This window comes from Malus domestica, chromosome 15 (genome assembly GCF_042453785.1).
Source record: "Malus domestica chromosome 15, GDT2T_hap1".
NCBI lineage: Eukaryota > Viridiplantae > Streptophyta > Magnoliopsida > Rosales > Rosaceae > Malus > Malus domestica.
The window spans coordinates 42,080,282-42,097,574 of record NC_091675.1 but is presented as its reverse complement, the minus strand read 5'-3'; the positions used below and the strand labels follow the sequence as shown (position 1 = coordinate 42,097,574).

The 17,293-nt window shown below is 36.8% G+C and overlaps 1 protein-coding gene, 1 long non-coding RNA gene and 1 other non-coding gene across 3 annotated transcripts; 1 reads left to right on the top strand and 2 right to left on the bottom strand.

Moving 5' to 3' along the window:
• Positions 1-11,001: 11,001 nt before the first annotated feature.
• Positions 11,002-11,106, bottom strand: LOC139192625 (small nucleolar RNA R71). Its single transcript, XR_011576839.1, has one exon. It is a non-coding gene; the product is annotated as a small nucleolar RNA R71 (small nucleolar RNA).
• A 641-nt stretch (positions 11,107-11,747) lies between these two features.
• Positions 11,748-12,877, top strand: LOC139191937 (uncharacterized). The gene is made up of 2 exons (XM_070812968.1): positions 11,748-12,650; positions 12,749-12,877. The coding sequence occupies exons 1-2, from the start codon at positions 11,748-11,750 to the stop codon at positions 12,875-12,877; spliced, it is 1,032 nt and encodes a 343-aa protein (XP_070669069.1).
• A 242-nt stretch (positions 12,878-13,119) lies between these two features.
• Positions 13,120-14,391, bottom strand: LOC139192610 (uncharacterized). Its single transcript, XR_011576827.1, has 3 exons — positions 13,949-14,391; positions 13,639-13,859; positions 13,120-13,554 (listed from the first exon to the last, which is right to left on the bottom strand). It is a non-coding gene; the product is annotated as an uncharacterized lncRNA (long non-coding RNA).
• Between the last annotated feature and the right edge of the window lie 2,902 nt (positions 14,392-17,293).

The window sequence follows — 17,293 nt, the reverse complement described above, 5'->3', positions numbered from 1 at the left end:
TGAAAACGGCTCAAACGAAGATTGACGTGGCCAAAGGATTAGTCACTATGGCATTTGGTGGTGACATGATTAGTTTTAAAATTTCTGAATCCATTGAGACTCCTAATATTGTTCATTCTTGTTGTGCCATTGGTAAAATTGAAAAGATAAGACCGGACCATTCAGCACCAAGCACGAAGGATGCATCAAGAACCATGCAAGACGAGGGAATTGGAGTGGAGTACAAGGACCATACGGCCACTGCCCTCAAAATGCTCAAAGTGGCCGAAAGCACCATGGGGAAGAATGTTCACATTGCTGCCACTTCATCACATCACATAGGTAAGCCACCTAATCCAAATCCAATGCCATTTAAAGTTGATAGGTGGTTCCCTTCTTTGGTGCAGGTACCCAAGCAAATCCCCGATGGTGGGCGTATGAACATGAACCTTAGGCAACACAACGCACCCATCAACAAACATCACTATCCATTTCCGTTCAAGGATGTAATCTACGAGAACTTTGTGGAGCATGTTGTGGAGGATATCCCACTGCATGCCGTGGGTTCCAAGGAGAAGTGAAGGTGTTCATCGTCCGGCTGGAAGACGTTAAAGCAAGCGCTTTAAGGGAGGCAACCCATTTATTCTGCCTGATTGTCAATTTTATTACTTGTTTAATTATTTTTGGTTATGATTTTCTATTTTGAAATATTAACAAATATGCAAGGGATTTTTGACATTAAACTTCATGAAATGAACAGGAATCTGGGAAATAAAGAAACATAGCATAATACAAGAGGAAGAGCCTTCACAAAGGTTGCTTGGGAGAGGTCGTAGTAGTCGGCGGAGTTGCAGTAGTTGGCGGAGTCTCAGCAGTCGGTGGGGCCACGGAAGGAGGAGGTATCAGAGGTTGATCAGTTGGAGCTTCACTGCACGGTGCCGCCCCAGAAGACGAAGGCAGATGTTGTTGGAACAAACCCACAAACCTCCGGTGATCAAGTAAAATCTGACCATCAGTTTCCTGCAGCTGGTCAATTTTCCTCTTCATGTTTGTGGCATAACTGTGTGCAAGCTTATGCAATTGTTTATTTTCATGCTTGAGTCCTCTAATCTCCTCTTTGAGACTCTGTATTTCAGCCACCAACGATTCAACGTGACGGGTTCGAGCAAATAAGCGTTGGGCCATGTTGGACACAGAACCCGCACACTGCACGCTAAGAGCCAGAGACTCCTTAACCGCCAATTCATCAGACCGTCTAGCGAGCAGTCTGTTATCTCTGGGGGTGACAAGGTTCCGGGCCACCACCGCAGCGGTCATGTCATTTTTCATCACCGAATCCCCAACGGTAAGAGGACCAGTAGGGGATATGAAGGATGGGCGCCATATGTTGTCTGGTGAAGGCGGAGCTGCCTCTTCACCAATGTTCAAGTCAAAACGACGATCGGAAGGGCCAGACATTTTTCAGAGGTGGTGAAGAAAGAAGAGAGTCGGACTGATTAAGATTTTGGAAGTGCAAGAAGGGAGTGTTTACAGGAGGGAGCTCAAGTGTGTTGTGGAACAAAATTAACGCCTCTATAAAAAGAAGAAATCAAAGAGGCGCTCCTCAGAAATCGAAGAAGCGTCATCTCGCAAATCGAAGAGTCGAGGCTCCTTTCTCAAAAGTCGGATTCTTTTCTCAAAAGAGGCGTTTCATTTCTCAAAAAATGGGCTTGCTCAGAAACCACGAGCCGAACCCCGGATTTCAAAAGATCAATTTGTCCAGACGTGTCGTCACTCGTCACATGCAACTTGCAGCTTTGCGGAAATTACGGGCAACTTTGTCAGAAAGCGCGTAATTTGTACTATTCATCCATCCATCGGCTACCGACAATGAGTGAGAGAATAGTTCCGGTTGTGAAGAAAAGCCCTATAAGTATCTACCTTCGCCTTCCACAGCAAAGGCACACCCTCTCAGCACTTCTTCATCTCTCTGAAATGGCTTTCCAACAAACCCTCTCGAGTCACTCAGTGTTCCTTATTCCCTGGGATACCCCTGCAAACAACCCATCCAGAGCACAAGTATTTCATATCATAAAGGTTGAGAGCACGAGTATCTCATATCATGCTTTCTCCCTGTCCTTTCTCCAGCCAGCACCTGCTCTCGAGTACTCATCATCTTATGTTTCTGCTTCGTCTCTCACGTATAAGGGAAGTGAAGATGATACCTCGAAGCATGTGGAGACAACGTGCTGATTCATCCTCAACTAGGGACAAGGAGAAAGAGAGCAAGAGGTGGGGGGACTTGGAAAGATTGAAGAAAGAAACAGACCAACACCTTTGCCTCGTGCCTGCCCGCAGTGCAAAAGAAACAAGCAGAGAAGAATGCAGACTGCACTCTGATATTCCCCGCTCAGAATTCCAAACCAGTTCAAGATCAAAGCTGTGGAAAGTCAACAAGATCAACTATCTCCAAAACCAGATTTGCGTTCTTAAACTCTACTCTGTCTGGTTTTTACTTTGCCATATTTGTCATGTTTATTTGTCGTTTGTTATTTGCTTGTTTTTGGTGTGAGTATATGCTTGAAACATTGAGGACAATATTTGATTTAAGTGTGGGGGGGGGGGTAACTAGTGTTTTGCATAAAATTCGTAGAAAATTATCACCCATTACTTCTAGTGTTGTTCCTTACTGTTTTAAGTATTTTTTTTAAGCTGTTTTGGAGTATTTCAGTGTGTTTTGACATAAAAATCCGAAAATTCATAAAAATTTGAAAAATTGTTTTTGAAAATCCCAAAAAGAGTTGTTTTTGTGTGCTTATTTGTGTCTTAGGGTACCTTCCAACACAATGATGAGGATTCAGTTTGTAATTGCATGACTGTTAAAGAGAGTTATAAACATGGATGAAAGTTTGATTTACTCTTTATTTATGCGTGATTGTGGTTATAACTTATGAAATCACATGTAATCATAAAAGAAAAAAAAAATTAGTTTTTTTTGTAACATGCTTGAAGGAAAGAACTCAAACTAACGCTACAACCTTGTGAGACTTGAGCCTAAATGTTTATTTGGAGAGTTAAAATCTGTGCATTATTGTTTTCTAAAGTCGTTGCATGATCTCATTATTCTTTGCTTGGTTATTACTTAGAAGGCGTTTCATCATTTAGTTCCAAATGCTAGAACTCATGCCTATTTCATTCAAAGCATGCTATTGATTTGCATAACACATATTCAAGATGAAGTTGTGTAGTTACCACCACCAAAGCCAAACTGCCATGCATCCCATATCGTTATATGTTTAAGTTAACCCCATTGAGCCTTGATAGCCTACATTCTTTGTTAAACCACATTATCCTTACCTATCCTAGTTTAGGACCATCCACCCTTGTTCTTGAAGCATAGTGAAGTATGAGTCAAATTGAATTCCTTTTGATTAATGTATGGCAGAAAACAAGTGTGGGGGAAGTGATTCTTGTGTGTGTGTGTATGCCAAAATCATTCATAAGGCACGAGTAGAAAAGAAAGATTCGTGAAAAATAGAATGAAAAGAAGAAGAGCTGTGAAAAGAAAAGGAGTTGAAAAATATGTGAAAAAGAGTTTTAAAGTGTTGCTTGTTGAAGAAAGGGTCCAAAACATTGAATTCGGCCCTAAATATTGCTTGAATCTTCCCTTCGTGTTTAAAAGTTGATTACTGCAATCTAAGTGAATTCTAAGTTTCCATTTCATTACTTTTCTTGCTATTGCTTTAAGAACGTTTGTTATCCCTATCCTTCATTTGTTAGCCAACACCCCAAGCCCGTTACAACCTTTGACTTCAATCTTGAGTGTTATGTGTTTCAATTTGTGGAGTTTGAATTTGGTATGAGCATATGGTGTCACTGGTTCTCGCGTCTAAGTAATAGCATTCCATTCATGAGATCATATCTAAACATGCTTATTAACTCCAGAAATTGCTTTCTTTGTGATACATATATGTGAGCATTCGTTTTCATATCTACATCAATCTTCTCACATATAACTAGTATAGGGTGTGTAGTTGGAAAATCTGAGTGAAAATTGAGTGCATATCTTGTAAGGAATTGAGCGAATTCTCTAAGGCATGTTACTACATCAAAAACATTGTTTTAATTGATTAATTGTGAACTAGTAAGTGGTGACTATGATTAAGTATGTGCTTAAGTGTAAAGATGACTCAAATCTGTGGGGATAATGATTTTTAACATGTCATGTGCATTGGAAATCCCTGAGGCAAATGTTGGAAGGTTTAGGTTGTGTTTTATTTATTTTGTTTCGTTTTATTTCTTTGTTTTGCTCGATGACTAGCAAAAGCTAAGTGTGGGGGAATTTGATAGGAGCATATTTATGCGACTTAGTTGGCTTGTTCTTGTGCATTTATGTCATGTTTCCTTAGTTATTTTAATGTTTAAAGTCATTTTCATGTGTTTTCAGACTCTAAGTACAAAGTATGCAAGAAGATGCATTTTGGAGGCCTTTGGAGCATGTTTCGGGCTTGGAATGGATAGCAAATGCATGGGCCAAGTGGATGGACGAATTTGAGAACTAAAGAGGCCAAGAATATGAAGAATTATGGTCCAAAAGATGAAGAAAACAGCCCAAAAATCTGTCACCCCAACTTGCATTCCTTGCCATGCAAACCACATAGAATTCCCTTTGGATTCCATGCCATGCTTGATCACTCTTGTCCCCTACATAATTTCTAATTTCATGATTCAATTCATTTAATTATTACACTCAATTGCTTGATACCTCTTGTTCCCTTCACTCATTAGATTTTAGACAACATTTACATCCATTACATGCACCAATTGATGCTCCATCATTCACATTTGGAATCCCATGCCTTGTGTACCACATGTTGCTGCACCTTTGACCCATTTATTGACACATTTTCACCTCCCTTTCCATCTCTATGCAATGTACACAATCATTCATGCCCCCTAGCTACAAGACCACTCCATTTTACCCTTCACACTTTGCATCATCACTTCATTTTCACCCTTGGACCATTGCACACCACACACACAAATTGCCATGCATTTCATCCTTAACCTAACCTGATTTTCTAAGGTTTTTGGGGCCTATAAATACATGTCTACACCCCTTGGCCAAAGAATAATCCCCCATATTCATCATTTTATCACAGAAATTCGTCCATACACACCCTAGGAAGCAAAACACCCCAAAAACACCATTCTAGTGCCTAGAAAACATAACAGCCACTCCACCTTCTTCCACCCTCTTTGCCTAGTTCTCTACCACCTTCCAACCATCAAACACTCTTCCACACTCACCCTAAACCCCTCCATATCATTCCCCATTCATTCTACACCATAAATCCACCCAAAAATCTGTCCACAAGCTTCATGCCGCAACAAGGAGGAAGGGAGATCCATTGATGCACTTGCTTTCCAAGTTGGAGCATTTTAGGTGTTTTCTTTCCTTTGATTTTAATGTCTAATTTTATGTATCTTTGTATTGCAAGAATGAGGAACTAAACCCCCTTAGTTGGGGGGTGATTCGAAACCATGTACATGCTTGCAATATGATTTGATTACATTCAGTTGTTATTTCATAAGTTGCGGATTCAATTCGTTCATCTACTTGATTGATAACTTATTTGTGTATGTTGATTGAGAGTGCACGCTTAGTTTTCATGCATGAATATGATGCTAGATTATGAGGGAGTTTCACCTAATAGTTACAATCTTATAATCACAAGTAGTGAAGGTCGCTTGAAAACGATCGCGTTGAATGAATTCTTGGCACTAGTTTCATGCTCATCATAGTAACGAATGCCTCGTCAACACTTATAGTTCTCATTGTGCTTCATGATTCTTGATTGTATCTTTATTGTGCTCATCACGTAAGGAACCTTTGAGGAATGCTTTGAATTGTTGTATGCGCTTTTCCATCCAATTCATTAACTTAAGGAGAACTTGAAGGTTAATTTAAGCGTATCTAATTAACTTGGGGTGTTGAGTTTCATAATTTATTGAAAGAACAACTGAAAATCATTTTGTTTGCAAGTGTGTCATGTGTGGAGAAGAACCTCCTAACTAGCCTTTTATCCATCCTTTTCATCCAAAAACGTTTTACAATCTGTTTTGTTTTAAAGTTTCTGTTTTGTTTTCAATTTTCGTCCAAAACAAATCCCCCTTTATTTTGAAGTCTTAGATTAGTTAGAAAGTGTTTTGATTTGTGTTTCTAAGTGTTTTGATTCAAGTTTTCATCCAACTTCGTCCAAGTTCTTGTTAGGTTCTCAAAACTGCCCAGAAAGTGGTTTTTAGGCAGTTTTGAGTCATTAGGTTGCTGTTTTGAGTTTTATGTTTGTTTAAGTATTTTAAAGTATAGTTTTGCATTCTTTGAGTCTAGTTTAGTGTTTTAAATTTTGTTTTTATGTTTTTAAGTCAGTTTTCAAGTGTTTAGCAATCCCTCCTAATCCCCGGCCTAGAACGATCCCTACTTACATACTTTACTACATTTGATAAAAAGAGGGTTTAATTTTGTGTGTTAACTTATTTTTCACATCAGTTTTGTAGTTCAGTTTGCTAAATAGTTTAGTTTGCTAAATGGTTCAGTTTGCTAAATAGTTTTGTTTGCTAAATAGTTCTGTTTGATAAATAGTTCAGTTTGCTTTGGTAAAAAAGTGTGGGTTTTCTAGTTCACTTTGATAAATAGTTCAGTTTGCTTTAGTTCAGTTTGCTTTGGTAAAAAAATGTGGTTTTCTAGTTCACTTTGATAAATAGTTCAGTTTGTTTTGGTAAAAAAGTGTGGTTTTCTACTTCAATTTTGCTAAATAGTTCAGTTTGATAAATAGTTCAGTTTGTTTTGGTAAAAAAGTGTGATTTTCTACTTCAGTTTAATAAATAGTTCAGTTTGCTAAGTGGTTCAGTTTGATATATAGTTCAGTTTGCTAAATAGTTCAGTTTGATATATAGTTCAGTTTGCTAAATGGTTCAGTTTGATAAATAGTTCAGTTTGATAAATAGTTCAGTTTGATAAATAGTTCAGTTTGCTTTGGTAAAAAAGTGTGGTTTTCTAGTTCACTTTGATAAATAGTTCAGTTTATTTTGGTAAAAAAGTGTGGTTTTCAACTTCAGTTTGATAAATAATTCAGTTTGCTAAATGGTTCAGTTTGATAAATAGTTCAGTTTGATAAATAGTTCAGTTTGCTTTGGTAAAAAAGTGTGGTTTTCTAGTTCAGTTTGATAAATAGTTCAGTTTGCTTTGGTAAAAAAATGTGGTTTTCTACTTCAATTTTGATAAATAGTTCAGTTTGTTTTGGTAAAATAGTTCAGTTTGATAAATAGTTCACTTTACTTTGGTAAAAAAGTGTGGTTTTGTAGTTCATTTTGCTAAATAGTTCAGTTTGCTAAATGGTTCAGTTTGATAAATAGTTCAGTTTGCTAAATAGTTCAGTTTGATAAATAGTTCAGTTTGCTTTGGTAAAAAAATATGGTTTTCTAGTTCACTTTGATAAATAGTTCAGTTTGTTTTGGTAAAAAAAATGTGGTTTTCTACTTCAATTTTGATAAATAGTTCAGTTTGCTAATTGGTTCAGTTTGATAAATAGTTCAGTTTACTAAATAGTTCAGTTTGCTTTGTTAAAAAAGTGTGGTTTTCTAGTTCACTTTCATAAATAGTTCAGTTTATTTTGGTAAAAAAGTGTGGTTTTCAACTTCAATTTTGATAAATAGTTCAGTTTGCTAAATGGTTCTGTTTGATAAATAGTTCAGTTTGCTAAATAGTTTAGTTTGATAAATAGTTCAGTTTGCTTTGGTAAAAAAGTGTGGTTTTCTAGTGTACTTTGATAAATAGTTCAGTTTATTTTGGTAAAAAAACGTGTGGTTTTCTACTTCAGTTTGATAAATAGTTCAGTTTGCTAAATGGTTCAGTTTGATAAATAGTTTAGTTTGTTAAATAGTTCAGTTTGATAAATAGTTCAGTTTGATAAATGGTTCAGGTTGATAAATAGTTCAATTTACTTTGGTAAAAAAGTGTGGTTTTCTAGGTCACTTTGATAAATAGTTCAGTTTGCTTTGTTAAAAAGTGTGGTTTCTACTTCAGTTTAATAAGTAGGTCAGTTTGCTAAGTGGTTCAGTTTGATATATAGTTCAGTTTACTAAATAGTTCAGTTTGCTTTGGTAAAAAATAGTTGTAATAATTAAACTATGTTTATTCTTACAGATGGACGGAACAAAGAAACTAAGAATAAAGACTTTCGCTATAAAGAGTCTACGTAAGAAAGAGAATAAAAGACCTACAACTTCTTATGTTCATTATAGATGCAACGTTTTCGGGTTTGCAAATGCAATGCAATTGTACAGACCAATGCTTTAACAACGCCAAGATGTCATCAATCATTTGGCCGAGACACCATTTTGGAGTCTGATCAAGTTCTACATGGATGATGAAATTGTTGCAATGGACAGAAAAAAGAAGTCTGATATTGATCTAATCAACATCATACAATGCTATGACTCCAAGCAACAAAAGTTCAAATTCGGAGATCATGAGCCAAAAGCAATAACAAGTGAAGACGTCGTTGAAATATTTGGATTGAACAACCAAGGGGTTGAACTACCAAACACAGACAAATCCACAAAGAACATGAAGGACAGCTTTGTCAAAGCATACTTTGCAAAGCAAAAAATAGTGAAAAAAAAAGGACATTGTTGAAGCATACCAAAAATCAGTCCAAGACAAAACTCCTGAAGGGGCAAAAGCTACTGCTTCAATTATATGTGTGCATTTGCTACAATCACTGTTATTAGCAACATCTGGAACAAAACATTTTGAACAAAACATAGCATGGAGTGATGAGTAGATTTTATATTATATATTTTACCCTAATCTTAGTATATTTTGGTAAATATTTTGAAAGAATTTTGATATTTTGAATTGTATTTTCAATATAGGACTTTCGACTTCCTCTGGAGCAAAACAGGACCAAATGGTTGACTTTTGGAGTAATTCTAGTTGGAGGACGTTCATGAGTCACTTAGCTTGATCATATCAAAATTTAGGATTTTTTCACCAAGCAGTTATTTTCTGACGATGGAATAAAGAAGCAGTGCGCAGTGCTGGAAAATGACGTTTTTGGGCTTAAATGGCATTTTTGGAGCCCAAGATGACCTCGGATGGGTTCGTGGCCTTCTGGAGAAGTGTTCAGAATATTCCAAACATTAAATCCAGCTATATTGGGCCAGTTTTGGAGCAGCTTATGGGTCCAAAACGTGGGTGTTCAGATTTTAGGCGAATTTCACCATTTAATTTAGGGTTATATTTCCTATTTTATTTAATTATTATTATTAGTTTCCTAGTGGGAAGAGAGGACCTGTTTTTAGGGTTTGTGAGGGGGTTTAGCAAATATATTGCTTGGCCGTCTACAATATTTCTCTACGCTTTCTTTTATGCAATTTTGGAGACAAAGAGAATTGCTAGGGTTTTGGAGATTTTCTACTTGAAGGTGTTTTCAATCCTTTTCTTAGTAATATTTTCTATGATTTTAAATATGAATATGCGTAACTAATTTCTTTTGCTAGGGCGAAGCCTTGAGCCTTAGCATGAATATGTAATTTTTATTTAATTGCTTATGATTGATTGCATGAATACTTTGAATTGTTAATCACCGGGATAAAAACTATCTAATTGTTTTAATGCCTGATCACCATTAGGATCTTTAGAAAAGTAATTTGATGCAATTTTGGTCGGAAGGTTCCCTGAAATTGACGCTGGCTTCTTGTGATTAATAATTGTAATTTCACTTAGGATGAACACCACGTCTTAAGGGTTGCATGGTTTTTCAAAGAGTTTTCATTAAGCATAATGAGTCTTTCATGTTCATATTTGATCCGAACGTCCGGACGGGTTGCATGTTAGATATACGTTCTATGTTGGAGGTTCCAAGTAGAATATGAATTAGGAAAATCTAACATTCAAAGTGGCATGTGTAAATCATGAGTAATTGGTAAAAGTTCATAGGATTGCTAGGTGATGGTGGAACCCTAGTGCTTTCTTAATTTGATTCTCCCAAAACTGTTGTTTTTTTCTCTCTAGCTCTAATATTGCAGATTGTTTATTTTAATTCATTAATTTCGTTTTTATTTTAATTAGGTTATAAAATCAATCACCTAAACTTCTATTTTACAATAATTAAATGGAATCTGATTAGTTTCGAATTATTTAATAATCCATGTGGAGACGACCTTGTGAGATCCGTTTATACTACAATAACCTTGTGATTCTTGCAAGTAAAATAGGAAATTTAAGCCCGTTCACATGAGTAGTAAAAATCCTATCAAGAAAATGGCGCTGTTGCCGGGGATTATTTAAAATAATCCCTACTAATCAGATTTTCAACTAGTTATTGCTGTTTATACATATAAAAAAATTAAAAAAATTAATTTTCATTTTTATTTTATTTTTATAGATTACAACAGTACAACAGTGTAGATTTCAGAAATCTGTGCATGCTCAGCACCCGTTCAACAGTGCAGAAATTGATTCCATTTGATCCAGAACTTGAGCAGAATTTAAGGAGGAAACGCAGGGAGCGAACTTTGCAGAGGGTTCCTCCTCTGCAGGTAACTTGTCTATAATCTTTAAATTCTGAAGACCTGCACAGCAAAGAAAAAATGGCATTTGTAATTCCAGAAGCTGGTCTGCCCCTGGGTGATTCACTGACAGCCCATACCACAAATATACCAAGTTGCATTACTTATCCGGCAGTGGAGGAAGGGTCTACATTTGAAATAAAAAAGCACATGTTGAATATTCTACCTACGTTTCATGGGTTATCATCTGATGATCCTAACATGCACATTGCAGAATTTTTAATGGGGTGCAAAAATATCTTGGTGAGGGGATTTTCAGCCGAATCTATTAAGCTCCGTTTATTTCCTTACACTCTGAAAGATCAAGCAAGGAGATGGCTCCTCACACTCCCATCTGGAAGCATTAGTACTTGGGCTCAACTTAGTGAAAAAATTTTAAACAAGTATTATCCGGCTTCTAAGACTCTTGACATGAGAACTCAAATTTTATCTTTTCCCCAAAAACCAAATGAAGAGTTTCATGAGGCGTGGGAGCGGTTCAAGGAGTTGATTAGAAAATGTCCACATTCGGGTATTAACACTACTGATCAAATGCATATATTTTTCAGAGGGTTGAATATGACTACAAAAACTCTTGTCAACGCTTCATGCGGAGGTTCGTACAAAGATAAAAATGCACAAGAGGTTTGTTTGTTATTTGAAAAAATGGCAGCAGATACTCAGCAGTGGGCAGTTGAGCAGCCACAATCTAGGTCTGTTTTTTAGATGTCTAACGGTTCTCCGTATGTTACAACACAAATTGCAAAAATGGAGAAAAGGCTTGATGCAAAATTTGACATGTTATTACAAAGAATACCAGGTTCACAGGTTGTTGTACAGCAGCCCTTACAAGCTGCCTGCAGCACTTGCAACATATCACTCATGATTTTATGAGCTGCCCATATAAAGATGCTTGTCCAGATTTTACAGCAGAGTAGGTTAATGCATTTAACAATTTCCAACGTCTCAGATATGACCCGTATTTGAACTTCTACAACCCAAGTTAGAGAGATCATCCTAATCTAAAGTGGGACAACGATCAACACTCTAGGCCTCAATTTCAACAGCAGGTACAGCAACCTGCTGCACCTAATGCTACTTGGGAGGTTGCAATTGAAAAATTGGCAAATACTACTACTCAAGAAATCCAAAATCTATAAGCAGCAATGAAAAACATGGAAAAACAAATTGGGCAGATTGCTTTGCAGGTTTCAGAAAGAGCTCCGGGTACATTTCCTAGTCAAACAGTACCTAATCCAAGAAGACGAGAAGAATGCAATGCTATACAGACTTTACGGTCTAGCAAAAGTTACAACAACAGACATGAAAATTCTGTTGGAAATTCGCAGGCAGCAGAACTGCCTCAAACTAAATCTGCAAATTTTGCAAATTCTGAAATTTCTGCAGATTCTGGGCAGTCCCAAGACAGATCCGAAAATACTGCAGAAGCTACCACAAAAACTGCAGAACGTGTTTATGAGCCTCCTATGCCTTATCCAGAAAGGTTGAAGCCTAAAGCTAAAGATCAACAGTTGACAGATTTCATGAAAACTTTGGCTAAAGTTCAAATAAATCTTCCATTAATTGATGCAATCAAGAACATTCCATCTTATGCCAAGTTTTTGAAGGACGTTTGTACAAAGAAAAAGAAGCTTGTGGATTCCGAGAAAGTAATTCTAACAGAACAATGCAGTGCGGTCTTATTGCATAAATTGCCTCCAAAGAAAAAAGATCCAGGGAGTTTTACTATCTCTTGTACTATTGGCAATTCTGAATTTAAAAGTGCTTTAATTGATTTAGGTGCTAGTGTAAACTTAATGCCTTATTTTGTTTTTAAACGTTTAGGTGAAGGTGAGTTGAAGCCAACCTCCAGTATTATTCAATTGGCTGACCGTTCAATTACCTACCCTAGAGGAGTCATTGAAGATGTTATTGTAAAGGTTGACAATTTATATTTACCGGCTGATTTTATGGTGTTGGACATGGATGAGGATTTGACAACACCCATCATTTTGGGCCGCCCATTTCTGGCAATAAAAAATTGCGAAGCAGTCCAAGTTGTGCAAAAATACAGCCTGGTAAAAAAGTGTGGTTGTTAAGCTCAGATTTCAAGTCAAGTCCAGGGAGACAAGAGTCCTGATGGAAAGGCCATTTTCTAGTTACTAAAGTTTTTCAGAATGGTAATGTGGACATTAAGGCTAAGGGCACAGATTTCTCATTGAAGGTTACCAAACATCAACTAAAACCATGCATAGAGAAACATGGTGTAGGTGAGTCATCAACTCTGAAGGAACCAGTGATCTAGCCACCGGACTTCTGCAACGTCTAGCTACAGACTTAAAATAAAGCGCTAATTGGGAGGCAATCCAATTTTTCTAAACTCTTTCCTAATTTTAATTTTCGTTTGATTTTCTCTTCAATTAAGAAAAAAAAAACAAAAAACGAAAAATTCAAAAATGGAAAATTGCAAGTTGATTTTATTAACCAAGTTTATTTGATTTTTTATTTTTTATTTATTTTTTAACGCATATTGGTTAATTGCAGGTTGCGAACGTGAAAAATAAAGTGTGTCCTATGCTGGAATCCTACACCCAGCAGCAAGTCTACCATTACATCAACCACATCTACACTATGCTGGAAATTTAAAGCAGTCAACATAAAAAGTCTTTCACAGATGCAAGTTTGGGGGAGATTGTTGCAGATCCAGCATAGAGACATAATTTTGAGCAGTTAATTTTCTGCAGCTCAGTTTTGCGATGCATGGACGAGAAGCACGGTTAAATCATAGATCCATACACCACAGAACTGAGTACATCTATTATTATTACCAGATCTACAACAATTCAACTTGCAAGGATATGAAATTTTACCTCCCAGATGCACTGATCTGGGCTCTTGGAAGTTTGTGCTGTTTTGTCTATTGAAGCTGATGTGTGTCCATCCGCTTCCCTTCCCATGGGCTCTATCATGGATCTGCATTCCCTGAGCACAAAAAAAAAAAAAAACAACAACAATGAAACCATGCTGGGACATAAATATCATTTTTACAAATCAAGACACCACAACCCAGGATTCGTTTTACCTTCGGATGGGAGGCGGATTTGTGATGTCCAAGCGGGTCCTGTTTTCTTCCTTTGTTCTAGGACCAGATTGTCGTCCTGCACAGTTCACAACAGAAAGACTAATGACATTATGGCTTTTTTATCCAGGAACCGGATCTGCAGTGTTTTAGTTGTTGTTCCTTTTCATTGTCAGTGCTCCGCTTCCAGATCGTCGACCTTTGTACCCTGACAAGATGCACAGATTTTACAAATGCCGGATGCAGCTTATATGCGACATGCAGTGAGAGATTAGTTATGAAGGCTAGTAATTTTACCCTTTATGTCTCGGATCTGAGCTGCTTGCATGTTGTTTGTCATTCTCCTCGGTTTTGTCGGCGGATCCACATCCTCGCAAAGGAAGCAGATCAGCATAAGATAATGTTCAATAAATAAAATCATCCACTGCGCACATATTCAACAAGGACAGGGACGAAGATTACCTTTTTGAGCAGATTTAAGCTTCAAATGTGCTACCATTTCCATGGCAGAGGCATTGGTTTTGGGGTTCTTGCGGAGGAGAGTGCGTGTGGTTGTGTTGCTGTGTGAAAGAAGGTCCCGCACGCGTATGTGGTTGAGCGGCTGAGGGAGAAATGAGGTTGAGAAATACGAGAGAGGAGGAGGCTGCATTTCTAAAAAGGCATAAGGTTCTTGCGTTTTTTTTTTTTTTTTTTTTTTTTTAGAGTAATGAAGAAGAGAGCAGAGATGAATTGGAGAAATGCCAGAAAAATGGAAGGAAGGAAGAAGGACTTGCTATGGAATGGAGCGATTAAAAGTATTTTCAAACTTTCTAGAGAGAGAGCTGAAAAATAAAAAATAAAATGGAAGGTTTGTATGAAGAGGGATGCCGAACTGAGAAGACAATGGAGAGATTAAAAGTCTTTTTAGATTTTCTAGAGAGAGAGAGGTGGGCAAGTGGGGTTTATCTTAGCCTTTGATTTGGAATCCTAAGAAATTAACCCCATGGATGCATGACATGTGGCCAGCCTTGTCTGTTGAAAGGGATGGTCTGACACGGAGAGATAGACAGCCGTTTGAGGCTCTGGGCTCGAGGCAAGGGCACAGATGTAGCAACTGCTAGGGTTTTTCAATTCAAATAGGAAGCTGTGGCATCAGGATATATTGTAGTTGTTGCTGCACTTTGACACAAGTGTGGACTTGGACGTGTTGGTCCGTATTTCCTTTCACTAGCGCCAGTTCTTCAGTTCGAATCCAGGTGCTCTTTGTCCTTTTTCTTCTTTTCTTTATGTTTTATTATTTGTTTCTTTTAATTTCTTTGTTTTCTTTTCTATTTTACTTTTCTTCTAGTTTATTTATTTTAGGCTTTTGTTTTATCTTTTACAGTTTTTATTTTTGTTCTTCAATCTTTGTTTTTTTTTTTCCGCACCTTGAGGACAAAGTGTGCAATAAGTTTGGGGGTGGGAAAGTAAAATTTTAGGATTTAAATTTTTATGTCAGTTAAGAATTTTCATTCTTTTTAAGTTAATATACATAGATTATTTTAAACGTTAGAACAAATGGACATGATGAAGATTAATCCCACAGTAGAGTCTTTTCTATTTATCGTTGCTTAGACACTAATTCATGAATTATACTTTGAACTTTGCACATCACACCAACATGGTTTGTGGGGAGTGAGATTGAAACACTTGCTTTTAGTCTAAGTTTATTTTTAATTTTTGTTTGAAGTAAAGTCAATTATTATTGTGAATAAAGTAATAATTGTCTCACCCGAGGTTTTGCCTAGTAGCCGGGCCAGTCTTGCCTAATCAGCAGTGATTCCCGCGTCAAACGGTAGAGTTTTGGCATGGGGCAGGATGGTTAGTTGGTTTCGTAGCCTTTTCAGCTCGGGTTAATAAGTCCTTAGGGGTGTTCTACACCTAGTGCCCTAAAGCCCTAGTGGTTTGGGAGTCATTAACCTAAAGCTCGCTACATGAGTTGGATTGAAAGTTTAAGTGAACCGACATTGCACGACCACTACTGTTACTGATAAAAATAAAAATAAATTGAAAAGAAAAAGAAAAAGAAAAATAGTTATACTTAAAGTTAGTATGTGTGAAATAAAGAAGGACGAGAGGTAAGGGTTTTAATCGAGTCTCCTTAACTATGTGGTTCACTTTACACCAAAGGAAGTTTATGAATTCTTTTCTAATTGATTCTAAATAGCTTAGACTCTGTGGTGGGATTAGTTGGAACTTTTGAAAAGATGTTCTAGTTTTTAAAATTTGCTATGGATTGCAACTTGAAGGTGGAAGTTTTGTCTTGGTTGAGTTTTAGCTAGTTGTCTAGTTTGTTAAGTTTTTATTTTTGTTTGAGTCTTGTTTTGCTTGAGGACAAGCAAAAAGCTAAGTTTGGGGGTATTTGATGAGTAGATTTTATATTATATATTTTACCCTAATCTTAGTATATTTTGGTAAATATTTTGAAAGAATTTTGATACTTTGAATTGTATTTTCAATATAGGACTTTCGACTTCCTCTGGAGCAAAATAGGACCAAATGGACGACTTTTGGAGTAATTCTAGTTGGAAGACGTTCTTGAGTCACTTAGCTTGATCGTATCAAAATTTGGGATTTTTTCACCAAGCGGTTATTTTCTGACGATGGAATAAAGAAGCAGTGTGCAGTGCTGGAAAATGACATTTTTGGGCTTAAATGGCGTTTTTGGAGCCCAAGATGACCTTGGATGGGTTCGTGGCCTTCTGGAGAAGTGTTCAGAATATTCCAAACATTACATCCAGCTATATTGGGCCAGTTTTGGAGCAGCTTATGGGTCCAAAACGTGGGTGTTCAGATTTTAGGCGAATTTCACCATTTAATTTAGGGTTATGTTTTCTATTTTATTTAATTATTATTATTAGTTTCCTAGTGGGAAGAAATGACCTGTTTTTAGGGTTTGTGAGGGGGTTTAGCAAATATATTGCTTGGCCGTCTACAATATTTCTCTACACTTTCTTTTATGCAATTTTGGAGACAGAGAGAATTGCTAGGGTTTTAGAGATTTTCTACTTGAAGGTGTTTTCAATCCTTTTCTTAGTAATATTTTCTATGATTTTAATTAAGAATATGCGTAACTAATTTCTTTTGCTAAGGCGAAGCCTTGAGCCTTAGCATGAATATGTGATTTTTATTTAATTGTTTATGATTGATTGCATGCATACTTTGAATTGTTAATCACCGGGATAAAAACTATCTAATTGTTTTAATGCCTGATCACCATTAGGATCTTTAGAAAAGTAATTTGATGCAATTTTGGTCGGAAGGTTCCCTGAAATTGACGCTGGCTTCTTGTGATTAATAATTGTAATTTCGCTTAGGATGAACATCACGTCTTAAGGGTTGCATGGTTTTTCAAAGGGTTTTCATAAAGCATAATGAGTCTTTCATGTTCATATTTGATCCGAACGTCCGGACGGGTTGCATGTTAGATATACGTTCTATGTTGGAGGTTCCAAGTAGAATATGAATTAGGAAAATCTAACCTTCAAAGTGGCATGTGTAGATCATGAGTAATTGGTAAAAGTTCATAGGATTGCTAGGTGATGGTGGAACCCTAGTGCTTTCTTAATTTGATTCTCCCAAAACTGTTTTTTTTCTCTCTCTAGCTCTAATATTGCAGATTGT

Excerpts from the sequence above, each read along its gene's own strand:
- LOC139191937 (XM_070812968.1), top strand. The coding sequence starts at position 11,748 with ATGGAAAAACAAATTGGGCAGATTGCTTTGCAGGTTTCAGAAAGAGCT. Across the intron at positions 12,651-12,748 it reads TTGTGCAAAAATACAGCCTG|AATGGTAATGTGGACATTAA; the intron begins GTAAAAAAGTGT and ends AAAGTTTTTCAG.